This window comes from Phyllostomus hastatus, unplaced genomic scaffold (assembly GCF_019186645.2).
Source record: "Phyllostomus hastatus isolate PE091 unplaced genomic scaffold, TTU_PhHast_1.1 phas_scaffold_55, whole genome shotgun sequence".
Lineage (NCBI taxonomy): Eukaryota > Metazoa > Chordata > Mammalia > Chiroptera > Phyllostomidae > Phyllostomus > Phyllostomus hastatus.
The window spans coordinates 5,000,696-5,018,394 of record NW_025334035.1 but is presented as its reverse complement, the minus strand read 5'-3'; the positions used below and the strand labels follow the sequence as shown (position 1 = coordinate 5,018,394).

The following is a 17,699-nucleotide window of genomic DNA, read 5'->3' as shown; positions in this document are numbered from 1 at the left end:
CGATTCAGTTAGGCCAAGGCTGATAAGAATAGCTACGCTGCCCCCCGCCCCGCCCCCCGCCCCGCCACTGCTGAGTCCTCAGCACGCGGGGATGAGTCCTTGGTCCTTGTTCATTTCACTCTTCCCTCCTTTCCTCTCTTCCTCCCTCCTTTCCTCTCTCCCTCCCTCCCTCCCTTTCTCCATTCACCCATTCATCCATTTACTTTGTTTTATGAACCAAGCATTCTCTTAACCTTCTCTTATCCTATGATGAGTGGAATAATGAATAAGACCTATTCTCTGCTTTCCCAGGAGTTACTGTGGCAGCAGAGGGACAAGGCAGACATGTGACCTAAGACCTCTAATAGAAAGATGCAAAACAGACTGTGATTCCATCACATGCCGGGGACAGAAAAGCACACATGGGAGGGAAGCAGAGCCACTGAAAACACGATTTCAGTTTCCGGACTCCTTTTTTTTTTTTTTTTTTCCAAATATCCTCTTCTGGAAAATGAGGGGATTGAACAAAATGCATTCGAGCCCTTGCAGAAAAAGTGACTTCTTTGGTTGCAAGTGACAGAAACCTAGCTCAAAAAGGCTTAATCAAAAAAAGGCAGTGGCAGGTGGGGGGGGATGCAGTGTGGGGGGGGATGTATTGGATTACACAGTTGAACAATCTGAGGCAGACCTGGGCTTCGGGTCTCAGGCGCAGCTGAATCCAGACCCTCAGACACTGCTGCCAGCAGCTGTCTCTCACTGTCTAACCCACCGGGCCAGAACGATGACAGCACAGGAATCTGTGTGCTTTACAAAAGTCTAGAAATGTGTTGAAGATTCCCCAAAATATTGCTTGGCCTCAAAATGTGAGAAAAAGAAAGAATAGGACAAGCTAGCAGACACCTCACCCCGGAGGCACGCTGCTTTCCAGCACAGCTCTCTCCTCATCGCCAAGGCCAGCAGACACTTTTCCATCCTCTGCATCTGTGTCCCCTCCGCTGACCCTCGTCTCCTTGACACGCTCTCGTCCCCCAGAGTCTGTGGCACCCCACTTTCCCTCCTGCCGCTCTGGCTTCTGTTTTTGCTCTTCTCTGCTGAACAAAGGATGACTGGGAGTAAGCCAGGAGGAGGACTGCAAAGAGACTCCTGCAGCCCAGGCGAAGGCCTGGGTCCCTGAGGAGGTGCTGTCGCTCAGGACCTCTGGGAGGAGTCAGAGTGAGGGGATAAAGCCCGAACTTGGGGATTAAAGTTGGGCCAGACTGAGAAGGTCCTTACAAGTCACGCTAAGGAGTCTGGCGGCTCTCTTAAAGGTAATTGGGAGCCCCTGAAGGTATAATGTGATCAGGTTGTGTCTCACCATCAGCAAGAGGCCTTTGGCCGTGGGGGAAGACAGAATGAGAGGGGGACCTCGGGTTGCTGCCATAATTTAGGAGAAGATGATGATGGCCTGAGGAGGCCGCAATGGGGAAGAGGGGCCAAAACAGGTCAATTCATGAGGTACTAATGGGACTCAGTGCTGTGTAGCTGTGAGAGGGGAGGGAGCTGGAGGTGTTAAGGTTGACACTCAGGTTGTGGATTCTGAGGTGAGGAGCAGGAAAGTTGGTTTAGAGGGGGAAATGATGAGCCTGGTTCGGACTCATTGAGCTGGAGGTGCTTGAGGGCTTGAGTGTCCGGAAGTGGGGGTGGTCTGGGGCATGGGACAGAGGTCGGGCCCTGCTTCACTGTCCAGTCAACACCAGTGGGACCCTATCGAGGTGCCTACCTTCCACCCAGTCAGAATAAAGAACCTCCGCTGACCACGGGTGGCCACAGAGCAACCTCACAGCAGGATGTGTTCTGGGAGGAGCTTTGAGGCCTGTGGGGAAGGGGAAGGAAGAGGAGGGGACAGAGCCAGGCTGGTTCAGCACTGGGCTTTTCTCTGCAGACCTGGAGACTGCAGCTGAGACTGAAAACACCAGTCTGAGCTCCTGTAAGACATCGGGTTCTCTGGGGCTGGCCGCCTCCCAGGGCAGGACTGTGGGGAGCTAACTGGCCGAAGACTTGGGGAGCCAAGCTGCAGCAGCTGAGCCGAGGTAGGTGCTGGCCAGAGTGGGGTCCCTAAGGAGGGAGTGGAAGAGGCAGATCCAAGCAGAGCATTTGGGGCTGCCTGGAGGCCGGATGCTGGAAGGGGTCCTGTGAAGGCCTGAGACAGCCCTGGCTCTTAGGAACTTATGGCCCAGTAGCCTTTCTGAGAAGGTTACTTACATCTGGTGGCTTCTAGGACCACTCTGCCACTAAAGTTTGTTCAGCCCATATTCACGAGAAGAAGACTTCTTTCTTCCCCGAACCCTACAAATGCTGATAAGAAGAAGAGGAATTATACACGCTCAGTGCTGTAGAGCACACTCATTATCCTGTTGAATCCTCATGAGCAATTGAAAATAGGCTGGATATGTTTTAATGCCCATCTTATAGGAGACTAAGGTTTAGAGAGATGAACATACTTGTCAAAAATTACAGGGTGGGTAAGCAACTCAGAATGAACCTTCTGGGTCCCTCTCTGCACCCCTTGTGGGACATCATCTACCCATCCCTCTCCTGGGGAATGTGCAGCCAGGGCAGCCGATCTGGCCTTTTCCCCACACACGTGGATCAAGCATCTTCTACATTGGCAACCAATGCCAGGGTGCAGCCAGGGCCAGGGCTCCATCCTCGAGAAGCTGACATAGAAAGTCAGATGCACCAGAGCCCTGGTTGAGGTGTGTGCAAAGGCAGAGAGAGACCTCTGGGTGTGGGGACTGGAAGGGCTTGGCAGAAGGTGCACCTGAGCCTTGAGGGAGGCAGATGGTTTGTGCACAAACATGAGGTGCCAGGCACCTGGGTTCAGGCAGCAGTGTGCAGACTCACGAGGAGGGAAGTGGGTGTGAAAGTCGGTGTTAAAGGAAAAAACAGATTCCATTTGGCCACTAAATTGTAGAGTTTATGGAAGATTTACAGGCGAGAGCCTGTTCCATTTCTTTATTTGGCTTCAAGAGGATTTTAAATATCACCTCATTTATTTTATTTAAAAAAGGTTTTATTTATCTATTTTTAGAGAGATGGGAAAGGAGAAAGAAAGAGAGGGAAAGAAACATCGATGTGTGAGGGAAACATCAATCGGTTGCCTCTTGCACGCACCCCAACCGGGGACCTGGCCTGCAACTGGTCATGTGCCTGATTACGAATCGGACCAGCGAGTTTTACTTTGCAGGGTGACACTTCAGCCAACTGAGCCGTGCAGTCAGGGCTGAATATCACCCCATTTAGTCTTCACAGTAATCTATGAATAGGTGTTATTGTTAGGTCTCCTTTAAAGCTAGGGAAACTGAGGCACAAAGGTTTTAAGCCCCTAGCCCATGTTGCCATAGCAACAGAGAGGGTTGAACCCAGTCAGCCCAGCACCCATGCTACCTGTCAGGCTGCTTTCCCACACAGCCCCTCACCAGGGTGTGCTGCTCACCGCTGTCATCTCCTGGGCTGGCGTGGTGAACGTGCGTGCCAGGCTTCGGTCATCACCATTTGATCCCCTCAGCTTCCCGGTCTCCGTCCTGTCTCCCTGCCCCTGGGAACAATGCTGTCCCCCCACCCCCAGACTGGCTTCCCAACATCCAGGTGTTTCCTTCCCAGCTATTGGCAGACATCGAGGAGGAAATGGGCCAGCCCCATCCACAGGGGACAGCCGCAAGGGAGCCGGGCCCTCACCTCCCTGGCCCCTCAGGATGTGGAAAGCTCAAGTAGACCTTGTGGGGAGAGGGTCAAGGGTTACAGGAACCTTCTCAGAGCTCTGAGGGCTGCCTTTCCACTCCCTTCTCCCCTCCTGTGAGTCTACTAATCACATGCTCTGAACCAGAGAACCAGGTGTTTGGTCTGGCAAATAGGACTGTCTCAGTGGAGAGAAAGGGCCAGCGTCCTGGAAGTAGCCTCTGCCCCTGAAACCCGGGGGGTGTGAAGCGGCAGTGGTGGGAGAAGAGTGGACTGACATGGAGCACAGGGACATGGCAGGCTCAGAAGGTCCCTTCTCTCCATGCCAGGGTGGTGGCCCGAGGACAGGAGGGAGGCAGAGGTGCAGTCCTGGGAAACTCCACGTCTCTCCTCCCAGGTTTCAGTCTGGAAGGGGGGGCCACTGGGAGGTCTGGATGGTGGTTTTTCCGACTGAACAGCCTGCCCTAGGGGTCAGCAGTGAGGGGCTGGGGTGCTGGGGTAGCCAGGTGATGGTAGGAACCTGGGATCTTCATTGTGAAACACTGAGCCTGAGCCAGGCCTCTTCACATCTTCCTCTGAATCCCACTCACTTCAGCCTTCCTCAAGCCGGAAGCCCTTCCACCTTATCTCGCATCAGCTTAGGGAGGGCAGCAGCAGCTGCCAAGGCACCCCTGTGGGCTTCTCCCACAGAGCCAGCTCTCTGGATTTTTTGTGGACAGCCCCAGGGCCTGCTTCACCCTGAGGCCGTGACCAGGCATTGGCACCTGCCCTGAGGACTGTGTACGGTGAATGCCGTGTATTTAAGGAGATATGCCCTCAACATCCCAGCTCATTCATTCACTCATTTGTTCACTCATCATCTTTGTCTCTGGCCTGGACCCTCTGTCAAGAACTAGGAAGGGTCTAAGATTTTACCTTACTCATAACTCACAAGTTAGCTTGCCAACAAGTTTGTTTTAAGGACACTGGCAGAAAACAGTGACTCTAGGGTCAGAGAGAAAGGATTTTATTAGAGCACAGCCAGAAGTGCGAGTGCTGTGCTCCCCTTGCCCACCAAGTCCCGGGGGGGTAGGGGTGGGGGGCAGCGTGAAGGCAGAGCCAAGAGGAGGAGCCCTGAACTCAGGAAACCCGGTTCTCACAATGCACTGCCAGCAAATCCGCCAACCTTCACCCTGGAAGGAGGCATTCTCCTGTTACACTGTATGGCAAGTAAATCTGCCCTCTGCCCTGGGGGAGACACTGTCTCCCTTTTTCAAAGCTGTTCACGGCACAAACTTTTCTGAAGAGATGATCTGGAACAAAAGCTCCAAGGCATGCACAAACCCATGGAGACTGTCCGCCATCACCCTCCCACTGTCCCCTCAGTATTGCCCCAGCTGCGCTGTCCCTTGAGCACCCCAGGCACCTTGCCCCTCAGTGTTGGCCGGCTACTCCCCTCACCTGGAACATGGTTCCTGCAGCTGTCACCTGGCTTGCTCTCTTCCTCCTGCAGGTTTCTACTCACATGTCACCTCTTCAATGAGACCTCTCTGGTCGTCCTTTTTAGAACTGCACCCCCAACTCTGGAACCCCATATTTTCCTCCCCTCCTTATTCTTACAACACCGATCATCATCTACTACATAGTTTGATCATCCAGTTTGTCTGCACCCTCCACCCCCTCTCCATATCCACCAGGGCACAGCCTTTATGAGAGCAGGCGTCCATCTATTTTAAGGTGTTGCCGCATCCCCAGGACCCAGAACAGTGTCTGACATGTAGAAGGGTCTCAGTAAATAGCGTTGACTGAATGAATGAATCCATCCATTCACTGACGCGGTCTTCAGTTGAAACCAGGTTTTCCTACCTCACATCCATCAGGCCTGTCAGACAGTGCCCATCACACAGGAAGGCTATACAGCTGCTGAACAAATGGAACAATGAATGAACACTGTGGGCAGTGTAGGGAGGGAGGCCACAGTGCAGTGACCATGGTGCTTCTCCCAAGTTGTTGGGATTCACCCTGTGGCTGCTTTTCCCGCTGCCTGGGCGGGGCGCTGGAGTTGTCCTGATTGGAGGCAGAGGTGGCTGCATTTCTTTCCTGTGATGTCATGTTCTTGCTGTGACTGGGGGAACAGGGAGATGGCAGGGCACGTGAGCTGAGTCCTGACGTGCTACTGTCCCAGATATGGCCTTCGACCGATCCCCAAGCACAGTTGGCAGAGGTGCCCACTATGTGAGTGTGGCCGAGCGCACCATCCTCGCTGTTGTGTCTGTGCCCTCTTCCCTGTGTCTTCTTTGCCAGTACTCTGAGCATCAACATAATCTCTGTTTCCTGTGCCATTTGTCCTCCCAGCCGTGCCTGACAGACTTGTTTCTGCTCCTTAGCCTGAGAGTAGCATGGGGACAGTGACACTGTCTTGTCTTCATATGAGTGCTTGACAGTCATTCATTCAAGGCTATTTATCAAGGACCTGCTATGTGATGTCAACCATGTCAGGTAATGAGGACACAGCAGTGAACCTAACAGAGTTCTTCTACAGGCCCTTTTACAGGCGCAGCAGCAGTTTAGCGCCCCCTTATGGTTGCCACATGAATTGTGGGCCCACTGTTGTCAGATATTCCACTTCTTTTAAGTTAAATATGGGAATCTTGATTTTTTTTAAATCCTCACCAAAAGAAATATTTATTGATTTTAGAAGGAGAGGAAGGGAGGGAGAGAGAGGGAGAGAAACATCAATGTGAGAGGGAAACATCTATCGGCTGCCTCCTGTATGCGACCCAACCAGGGATCCAACCCACAACCTAGGTATGTGCCCTGACCGGGAATTGAACCTGCAAACTTTTGGTGCACAGGATGACGCTCCAACCAACTGAAGCCCTGCACCAAAAGGTTGAGGGTTCCATCCCTGGTCAGGGTGCACACATGAGAGGCAACAGAGAGATGTTTCTCTCTCACATCTCTCTCTCCTCCCTTTCCTCTCTCTCTAAAATCAATGAACATATGCTTGGGTGTGGATTAAAAAAAAGAAGTCACAGGCTGGTAGACCCCCACCTCCTAAGGGCAAGGATGTGTTTTATTTATCTCTACACTCGAGCCCCACATAATTTCTGCCACGTGGACGGTGTTCCATAGATGCTGTTTGATTTACTCAGCAACCTCAGTCACTGAAACCACTGCCAGGAACTAGGAAGAGAACCAGAGAGCCTCTGAGCAGCCCAAATGAATCTTCCAGGTCTGTTGATGGAAGTTTCATGCTCTTTGCCTAGATCAGTTTCTCAGGCTTTGTTTCATACAAAACAATCCCTTGTGCTTCTCTGGCTTCCCAGCCCTCCGCAAATTGGCAGCTGGGTGGAAAAGACAGCTCAGACAGGACTGTGGCCAACACTGAGGGGTGTGTGCAAATTAAAAAGAATCATTCCCTCTGAGCAGACAAATTACAGCAAGTGCTTCTTTGGACAGATGAATTGCTCATTCTCTCTGGCTGGGGAAATTACCAAAAGGGCAGGAAATGGTGGGCTGGACAGCAGCCCCCATTCACAGTGATGTGCAAGGTGCAGCTGAGACAGGAATCATACCTGAAAAGTCAGAAAGTTGGAGCCACACAGCTCCTGAGTTCTTCATCGTATTACGGTGTGATACATGCCATCAGCTCCAATGAGGTTCACTCACAGAGGCAGTGTGGGTGCTTAAATGGGCAAGCCTTAGTTTGTAAGAAACTCATATCATCCTTGAGTAAAGACAAGTGAGATGTTGATGCATTTTGAGAATAGCCTAGGTTCTGCTTTTTTCCATTTCCTGTCTCTCTGAAGCTTGTCACCTGAGAGCTCTCCCCCACACTGGTGTGGTCAGCAGCCCCAAAGGACAGGAAGTAGACAGAGGTCCCCCGCAGAGGAGCAAAGGGGCTGTACGAAGCATCCCAGATGATGCTACACACATGTATAAAACACTGAATAAGTGTTTGATGAATGAATGAATGAGTGACAGAATGACTAGAAGAATGAATAAGGAGGATTTCTGACAGTGATTGTTTAAGCTTCTTAAAATTTTACTTTCAGTGGAAAATCAGCCCAGACACCCCCAAATTTACACAGTAAGTCCTGAGACATACACTCCCCTTTCATTTTGTATCATTGTGATTTCTTTTCCTTCGAGGCTACTTGGTGTTCATTATTAGCCGATTCTATCTGGATAGAAGTTTGCCTGAGTGTTCATTTTATTTTATCAGGAGAAAGGGTGATCGGAAAGGTTCGGGGAGTGGGTGGAGGGGTGTGGAAGGCGAGAGAGGTGGCTGCAGTTGCACACCCCACGCTGAGCTCTAGCCCTGGTTTCGTCACTCACTGGCCATGTGACTTTTGGCAACACACTTCATCTTTATTCATTCGTCACATACAAGGTCTGTCCAGAAGGTATCCAGCCATGTAATATGAAAAATAGAGACATTTATTGAAGAAGGTGCAAGCAAGATACAAGAGACATTGTACATAGGACAATGACACCTCAGTCCCCTTCAAAGTAGGCACCTTAGGACCTCACACAGTTCTCTCAATCACCATCAGCTACCCTGGCGTATTTTTCTAAATCTCATCAACAGTCTGAAATCCCTTTCAAAGGTGATTTTAGTTTTGGGAAAAGCCAGAAGATGCAGGGCACCAAATGTGGGCTGTAGTGGGGCTGAGTCACTGGGGTGATTTGATGTTTCACCAAAACACCCTGCACAAGACGTGATGCAAGAGCGGGCACGTTGTCGTGATGAAGCTGCCTATTACCAGTTGCCCATAGCTGTGGCCTATGAGTCACCCAAATAATTTCTGCTGAGAAATGTTCAAGCTGAACACAAAATTTGATGCAAATTCATTGTTCTACTTGCTCAGTCATTTTGAATGTGATGGCCACACAGTACACATGCCCACTCAACAGCATCTACCGCCCCCACTGACTGGTGCAGTGAAGTCATCATTGTTCACGCATGCATATTTCAATCCACTCTCCTTGGCTGCCAGGTTACATTGAAGTCACACAAACCATTTTTGTTATATTAACAGTGGCTGCACTTTTCCCAGACAGACCTCATATTTCTTTAAAATGTATATTTGTTGTCTCCTGGGTGGCAGTACTGCCCTCGGTGCTGGACATGCTGCAGTGAATACGGCACACCAGGACCCAGTGTTTGTGGAGCCCATGTTTAATGAGTAGCCCAGAAAACTAATCATTATACAGGAAAATTTCTGATGTGATACAGAAATATGAACAGTGATATGAATAATTCTAAGAATGTGCTAGAGCATAACTGGGGCAGCTATTTTAGAAAGCTTAGTCAGGAAAGTCCTCTCTAAAAGAGTGACATTTAAAATAAGATCTGACTACTGAGAGGAGACCAGCCATGGGGGAGCTGAAGGAAAGGTGTTTCAGGCCGAGTGTGCAAAGGCTCTGAGGTGGGACTGAGTGTGGCAAGTTGGAGCAGCACAAGGAGCCGTGAGATGAGATCCTGGTAAGCCAGGGGATAGGGTAATGAGGTGAAGCTGGAGAGGTGTGCTGGGTCAGGCAAGATTTAGACAGGCTGAGGAGTGTGGAGTTTACTACTGGACCCAAGAGAAGCCACTGGGGGGCTTTAGTCAGGGATCAGGATGCAAGGGGGAGAGTGGAAGCTGGGAGATGCAGTGGGGACACTACCATAGTCTGGCAAGAGATGATGGTGGCTTGGACCAGTGGGGCAGAGGGAATGGAGCAGAAGTTATTAAGATCATTCTTCACAACCACACAGCTAATACAGGGGAACATGGGAACCCGGCATTGGGGTCACACTTGGGAAGGTTCTCTTGGCCTCCTGCCACCACTGGAGCTGGGATCAAGACCCAGATCTGCCCTGTTGCCCCTGCCAGTGCACCCTGTGTGGTGGTCGGGCCATGCCATATTGCCATTTTTCAGCCCCTCTGATTATTTCTGATACACAGTTCTGTGAGTTTTAACACAAGTATAGACAGACTTTGCCACACTCAGGATACAGAGCTGTTCCATCACCCCAAAGTTCCCTCTAGCACTTCTGTAGTCAACCCCTCTCCTTACCCCAACCTCTTGCAACCACTGATCTATTTTCTGACCCTACTTTTCCTTTTCTAGAGAATGCCATATAAATGGAAACATGTAGCTGGTTACCTTTTAAGTCTGGCTTTTTCAACTCAGCACAGTGACTTTGAGAATCACGCATGTCATTGCATGTATCCATAGTTCATCTCTTTGTATGGCCGAGTGCTCCAATGGATGGACGTATCAGAGTTTGCTTATGCACTCACCTGCTGAAGACACCGGGATGTTCACAGTATAGGACAGCTGTCAGTAGAGCTGCTGTACATACCCGTGAACAGGACTTGGTGTGAACACGGGTTTTCATTTCTCTAGAGGAAAGAGTTAAGAGTGGGATTGCAGGATCCTATTGTAAGTGATGTTTAACTTTAGGAGAAATTGCCGAACTCCTTTCCAGAATGGCTGTGTCGTTTTACATTTCCACCAGTAATGCATGAGAGTTCCAGCTCTTCCACACCCTCTCCAGCACTTTGTATTGTCTGTCCACTTATTTTTTAATCAAGAGGGAAAGGGAAGGAGAAAAAGAGGGAGAGAAATATCAATAGGTTGCCTCTTGCACTTCCCCAACTGGGAACCTGGCTCATATAACCCAGGCATGTGCCTGTAGGGAACTGAACCAGCGACCCTTTGGTTCTCAGGATGGTGCTCAATCCACTGAGCCACACCAGTCAGGGCTACTTTTCAATTTTAGTCATTCTAATAAGTATATGGTGGTGTCTCATGGTTTTAATCTGCACTTACATCGTGGCTATTAACATGTGCTTTTTTTCTTGTGCTTCTTTGCCATCCACATATCTTTTTTGATGAACTATCTGTTTAAAAATTTTTCCATTTGGGGGTATTATCTGTTTTCTTACTATTGAGTTTTGAGAGTTTTTAAAATGCATTCTGGATACAAGTTCTTTGTCAGATATATGATTTGAATAAATACATATTTTTAAGTCTGTACTTTGTCTTTTCACTTTCTTAAAGTATTTTTCCCAAAGCCAGAGTTTTTCATTTTGGTGAAGTCCAATTTATCAACTTTTTCTTTCATGAATCATGCCTTTAGTGTGATATCTAAGAACTCTTTCCTTAATCCAAGGTCACAAACACTTTTTTTTATTTTCTTCTCCAAGTTTGTGGTTCTACATTTTATGTTCAGATCTAGAATACATTTTAAGTTCATTTTGGTTTCAGCTGTGGGGTTTAAGTTGAGATTCTCTCTCTCTCTCTCCCATTAGTTGTTTCAGTACCATTCGTTGAAAAGACAATCCTTTCTCCTTTGTATTGTCTTTGCAACTTTGTTAAAAATCAATTGGCCTTATTTATATGTGTCTATTTTGGGACACTCTATTCAGTTCCATTGGTCTGTTCTAGTTCTTCACTAAAAACTTTATAGTAATTCTTAAAATGGGGAGATGAACCTCAAATGTTTTGTTTTCCTAAATTGTTTGGCTTACAAGTTTTACAATTTGCTTATCTGTATCTACAAAAAATTACTGCTGGTATTTTTACTGGAAGTACATGAACTCTATAAATAAAGTTGCTGATTCGTAAAAGGCTGATGAAAGAATCAAGTAAATAAATGGGACCCACAGTGTATTCACGGTTTGGAGGACCCACCACAGTGAAGATGTTGATTCTTCAATTTATCCCTCAGTATTTCTTTCTTTTCCTTTGGAGCTGTTGCAAATGGCATATGTAAATATGACTGCCGCATGTTGACATTTATTTCAATGTTGTGTTGGAGTGTTGGGTGGGAGTGGTGAGGGCAGGTGGCCAGGCCTCTTCCCAGCCTTTGAGGGGAACATCGGCCCTTCCCCACTGCCCAGCCTCGCTGTGCTGGGGCGGGGGTGGTGGTGGTAGACACCCTCCATCAGATTAATTAAGTTCCTTATATTCCTAATTTGCCATAAGTTGTTCTTGTGAATGAGTGTTAAAAACTGTCAAATTCTTTTACTGTCTCAGTGATAGGATCACGTGACTTTTCTCTTTTAGCCTCTAGTATGGTGGATTACATAGGCTGACTTTCGAGTATCGAACCAGCCCTGAACCAGCCCTGCACCCCTGGGAAAACCCTATCAGGTTGTCATGCATTATTCTTCTTATAGTTTGCTGGACTTGGTTTACTAATGTTTTGGTGAGAACTTTTTCATTGGTCCTTTTTTTGTACCACCTTTGTCTGGTTTTGTCACCAGGATAATGCTGGACTCACAAAATGGATTGGGAAGTGTTCCCTCCTCTTTCATTGTCTGGGTTCGTGGATTATTTCAAAATGTGTTGTTTAATATCCCAGTATTTGAATATTTTCTAGTTATCTTTATGTTACTGATTTCAAGTTCAATTTCATTATAATCAGCAAGGCTACTTTGCTTAATTTCAATTATTTTAAATTTGCTAAGGTTTGTTTTATGACCCAAGGTATGGTCTATCCGGATGAACTGTAAAAGAATTTATATTCTGCTATTATTATGTGTAGGGTTTCATAAAGGCCAGTTGAATTCAGTTGGCTGATGGCATTGTTCAGTTTTTCTGTATCCTTGCTGATTTTCCATCTGTTTATTCTATCAATTATGAAGCGAATATGGGGGAAATTAGCCTTTAGTTTTACTCGTTTTTTTCTTCGTGTATTTTGAATCCCTGTTGTGAGGTTCCTACCAGTTTAGAATGGTTATATCTTCTTCATGAAGTGACCCTCTCATCATCATGCAATTTCTCTCTTTATTTCTGATAATGTTCCTTGCTCTGAAATCTACTTTGTCTCCTACTCACCTGTCACCACTTCAGCTTTCTTTTGATTAGTGTTTGTACGGTATATTTTTTCTGTTTTCAAGGTTAATTAATGTACATTGTAGCATGTTATCAAAATTTTGTTCTTGTTAAGGCTGAATAATTTTTCATTGTGTGGATATAACACATTTTGTTCATTCATCTGTTGATGGATATTTGTAGTGTTTCCATCTTTTGGCTATTTTGAATAATGCTGCTATGGAGGTTGGTGTGCAGGCATCTGTTGGAGTCCCCATTTTCAATTCTTTTGGGCGTTTACCTAGAAGTGAAGTTGCTGGGTCATAGCGTGCTTCTGTGCGTAACTTCTTGAGGGGCTGCCAGACTGGTTCCCACAGCAGGGGCCCCGCCTCACAGCCCACCACCAACATGCCAAGGCTCCGATTTCTGCACATTCTTGCCAACACTTGTTATTTTCTGTTGTTTTTCTTTTTAAAATACCTATCCTGGTGGGTGTGAAGTGTTTCATCTACTTTTAAAACTATTTTTATTAAATTCTGGTGTCAAGGATAAGCTGACTTTTCCCCCAAAGAATCTTTATTCTTTCTCTATGCTTTGGAACCATTTAAATAACACAGAAGTTTTGTTGCCTTGAAGGTTTGAGAAAACTTGTCAGAGGAGCCGCCTGAGCCAGACAGCACTTTTTAAGAACTGGTTCTCTGACACATTTTTCTATTTCCTCAATGGCTACTAAAATAAGCGGGGGCAGTGAGCGGGGGACGTTAAACTCTTTTAGAGACATTTGAGTTATTTTTATTTTCCTAGGAAACTATGTATGACATGGAGGGTTCAGATTTTCTTTTTTTGCCATAGATGTAAGTGTAAGTATAGATACAGATATGGTATTTGTCATTCCTAAAGTTGTCTCTCTGTTTTCTCTCTCTCTCAATTAGTTTTTCCAGGTGTGTGTGTTTATTTATTTAAAAAACTGTTTTTTCTTCCAAGAACAGGCTCTTGAACCCATTCAGAGTCCTCCTGCTTCTCAGCTGTGGAGTTTGTTGCTCTGGGAAGCAGATTTGGGGAGCCCCTCCCGCTGGGGTCAAAGTGGAGCAGCGCGGGTCCTGATGGAGGGCATGCGCTCTACAGCCAGATGGTCTGAGTTCAAGGGCTCTTTCCTTTCCTTACTAGCTGTTTGACTTTGAAGAGTTATTTAAGCTCTCTGCAGTTTAATTTCCCCATCTGCAGATGGAGAGAAAATAGTACCTATCTTATAAGGTTGATATTAATACTAAAGAGTTAAGAGTATTTACATGCTAGAACATCCTCTGGCACGTAGCAAGCGCCACAGAAGTGCTTCTGAAATGAATCCAGACTTCCCTCCAGGGTGCCAGCGGCGTAGGTCCCCTGAGAGCCTCTCCATTCCTCAAATATACTTTCTGCACCTTCCTACGGTTTATGCAAATACCTCTTATTTTGCAGAACCACCTCTGTGCAAGAAAAAACAAACAGACCACTTTACTTTCCATCCTGCCCCCGGAGACAGCCACATCCTCCTCACAAACCCCCTGGCTCCCATGGAGGCTTCAGGTCAGTATGGTTGGGGGAGGGTAGAGAGGAGTCAGTGTGCCCAACTGCATTAGGGGGGGACACCCTTGCAGGTGAGAATGCCCCCATAGATGGCAGGACCACTTCCACCCAGCCAGGCTGTGAGACCCCACTTAGCTGCCCACTCATGAGGACAGAGAGATGGACATCCACACGCTTGCACGAGTCTCAGTTGTTTGCAGGTCACTGAGCTGAACATTGACAATAATGACAATAATAGCCAAGATTTATCACCAAAGACTTGCATTTAACAAAAACCTCTATAGAGCTTACAATATATCAAGTAGTCATAATAGCACCTGACAGATGTTAACTCATCTAGTCATTATAAAGGTAGACATTATCCCTATTCTGACTTTACAGAAGGGGAAGGTGAGACTCAGAGAGGACAGGTGTTGATCTCAAAGCCATGTGGGTATTGCATGGTTAGGTTAGATCGGGACTGGAACCCAGCGAGGTAGCTCCTGCTCTCAGTGATTTCACTGCGGGTTGCCTCCTGCCAATGTCAGAAGGATTCTGTGAGGTAGGGATATCAGTATGATTTTCCTCATTTTACTGAAGGGGAAACTGAGGCTCAGAGAGGTTAAGTAACTTGCTCAAAGCTGCATAGCCAGTAAGTGGCAGAGGCAGGACTGGAGCCCAGATCTAGCTAAATCCAAAACCCAGATCCTCTTCCTCATATCAACCTGAGACAACAAGGAGAGGGGACCGTTCCCCTAACATGTGTATTAATCAGTGGTTGCCCAGCAAGTCAGAGCAACCCTCGGGCCACCAGGCACAGAGCCCAGTGCCCTTGCAGATCCCTGTCCTGGGGAAGATGAGGGGACACCCTATGGCAGGCACGGCTACCAGGTTCTCCTCATTTGCAAGATGTGCACACTTTCCACGCCTGCTCACAGTCAGGGAGCTGTGCCCGGTGAGAGGACCCAGCTGCATCAGGCAAACCCAGTGAACCCCAGTGTCACAATAGTCTGGCTTCTCTTACACCAGGAGGGGGTTGCAACAGGAGGGTAGTGGTGGAGTCAGCCCAGTGAAAATCTAAACCACCCAACTTTGTACCCTCTTTAATCATAACGAAAAACATATGCTGTGCTGTGTTTTGGGGAAAGAGGAGTACCGGTGAAGGTTCTTTGGATCCAGGCCATAGAAACCTATGTGGCTAATTTAATTTTTTAAAACTGGCCAAGCATTGAAGGAACAGCTGAAGCACAGGTACCAGAAAGCATAAGCAACAGGGCAGACTTGCCACCAGGTCCGGGAGAGGGAGACAGTGACCTCAGAGAGCACTCCAGGTGGACTTCCCTCCCGGCCACCTGCACCGGGTTTGCCTTCAGGGAGAGAGAGTTCGCTGGCAGCCTTGGTCCCGTGCCCACTCTGAGCCAGAACAAGGCAAGCCACCTGGGTCGCAATCTCACCAAGACTACAGTGTGCAGGGAAGGCTGCCAGCCAGCTTATACCACTGACAGACACCCCCAAAGATATGACAAAGGACCCCCACATTCCAATGAATGAAAGAAATGTCCCAAAATTATGATACTTGCCCTGGGAGCTCTGGAGGGTAGTTTTCCCATTACGACCAGGCTGCCTTCTCCAGTTGCCATTGGTTTAAACTTTCCCAGCTTCCTATGGCCATTGGGGTCCTCTCACCATAGAGTTAAGAAGAGGGGCCCTGAAAAGTAAGATATTTATTCTGAGGAACACAAAAGAGCAATGTTTCAAGGACACCAAAGCCACTGTTATTTTGCCATTTTGAAAACATAGGCAAGATTGCAAACATTTGTGGAACAATCTGAGCCACTATTTCACATGGTGGTCAGTGGCCTTGGGCACGGGAAGGATGAGGACCATGAGCCCCAATACTCCGACTGCTGGTGTGTCTGGGTGCTGAGCCCATGATTCCCATGAGCAGCTGGGATGCTGAGGTGGAGCTGTCTGCGCACCAGGGGAGCCTCCAACAGCCTCCCCTCTGGTGGGCAGGAGGTCCGGGAGGTCCTGCTGGGCTTCTACTTAATCAAACCTAAACCAGCTTCAAGCTCTCACTTTCCATGGTGAGTATGAGTTCCAGTGTCATTTACTTGAGGTGCCTCCCCCCAAACTTGAGTTCCTGTGGAAAGACGAGAGCTTACAAAGTCTGGACAGTGGGGAGAGTCTGTGGTTTTCATCCCACTGTGGCTGCAGGCCCCAAAACAGGCTTACATGGTCCATAGGGAGAGAGGGAGCTCCTTTGGGGACACTCCTGTGCTCTGGCAAAGGTGGCGCAGGAGACCATAGCAATGGCATTCAAGGGCACAGAGTTTAGTGCTTTGCTGCCCTCATCAGAGGTCTTTGCCACCACTGGTACTCTAGGTCCCAGCGTGCCCTGGCCTTCCTCATTTGCTGGGTCCCCACAACCCTTGGGGAGTCGACCTCACACTCTTGGGTTGCCACATTCCTCTTTAACTGAAGGCTGCAGGCTTCCTCTCCGCTCCCCAAAAGCCTTGAAGACAGTCTGGCTTGGTTCTCTCAGTCACATGGCTGGGGTATCAAACCCGGGGGCTTGGGGAGAGGATGTAGATGAGTAAAAGGGGGAGAGTGATACTGGAGACCCTGCGCCCCACATCAAGGGGGCAGCGGCCCCCAGCCTGCCATTGTCAAGCGTGAGAGGAGTGCATGCCCAGTGTCAGCAGACTTTTAAGAGATGCCAAAACCCCAACTTTAATGTAAACTTTCCTTATTTGTAAATGTTGGCAGCTAATTTATTTTTTTTGACATTCTACAAGCCCAAACAAAACATGTCTGCAAGCCAGATGTGGACCAAAGCCTGAGAGTTTGGTCCGGCTGTCCAGACTTTCGAAAACAAAGTTTATTTGGGGCTGTCTCCCAGGGCTACCGGCAACTTCTCTATTTTTCTCTGAAACATAAAAAATTAACTCCGTTTGTAAAGCAGGGGAAACTAAAGCTCAGAAGACAAAGGCTTCTCTGCTTTCTAATGAGGGGACAGGGAGGAAATCACACTTATCGCAACACGCAGTCCACAGGGGAAGAGAGAGAGGCAGAGAGAAGGGAGTGGTGAGGGAGGGGGAAGGAGGGCAGAAAGAAGGAAGACTTAATACCAATTTTTAATAACTCACCCTGCATCAAATCTTCATGTAAGGTGGAGAAGGGTAAATGAAGGACAGCTTGTGGCCAGCCTCACGCCAGGCTAAACAATTTCCTTGCCAGTTTGGGAGATGCTACCCTACCCAGCAGAGCAGCCAGGTGGGCAAACATGGTCTGTAAGAGACTGCCCACTCACTGCCCGTTGTCAGCCCGATGGAGACTTAGGATCAGGCCTTGACGCGGTCTGGAGGCCAATCAGAGGCAGGAAGAAAGTGGGGCTTTCTGAGTGGCCAGGAGTCCCCAGCCGACTTTGCACAAGCCCACCGCCAGAGCCGTGAGGAGCCAGCCTGTGAGCTGGGTCTAAACACATTTTGATTCCTGGATGGAAAACTGCTGATTGTTTAAATTTGTAATCTCTATCTTATATGCTTCCAAAACATCCAAGGTGTCCGAGGCAATTAATATACGTGTTAAGTAGGACATTAAGCAGGAACACAAAGAGGAACAAAGAAGAGAGTTCCCCATCACTTGAGATGAGCTGATTTTTG

At 48.0% G+C, this 17,699-nt stretch overlaps 1 protein-coding gene across 3 annotated transcripts in view; it reads left to right on the top strand.

Moving 5' to 3' along the window:
* Positions 1-1,912: 1,912 nt before the first annotated feature.
* The window catches only part of PIK3R6 (phosphoinositide-3-kinase regulatory subunit 6), a 48,650-nt gene continuing 32,863 nt past the window's right edge, over positions 1,913-17,699 (top strand). For 2 of the 3 annotated variants that reach the window (XM_045824378.1, XM_045824376.1), the window contains exons 1-2: positions 1,913-2,048; positions 13,948-14,055. In XM_045824378.1, the coding sequence (XP_045680334.1) occupies positions 14,043-14,055 (13 nt within the window). In that variant the 5' untranslated portion in view covers positions 1,913-2,048; positions 13,948-14,042. Of the gene's footprint in view, positions 2,049-13,947; positions 14,056-17,699 lie in introns of those variants that run through there. The other variant, XM_045824377.1, reaches the window with a different exon arrangement.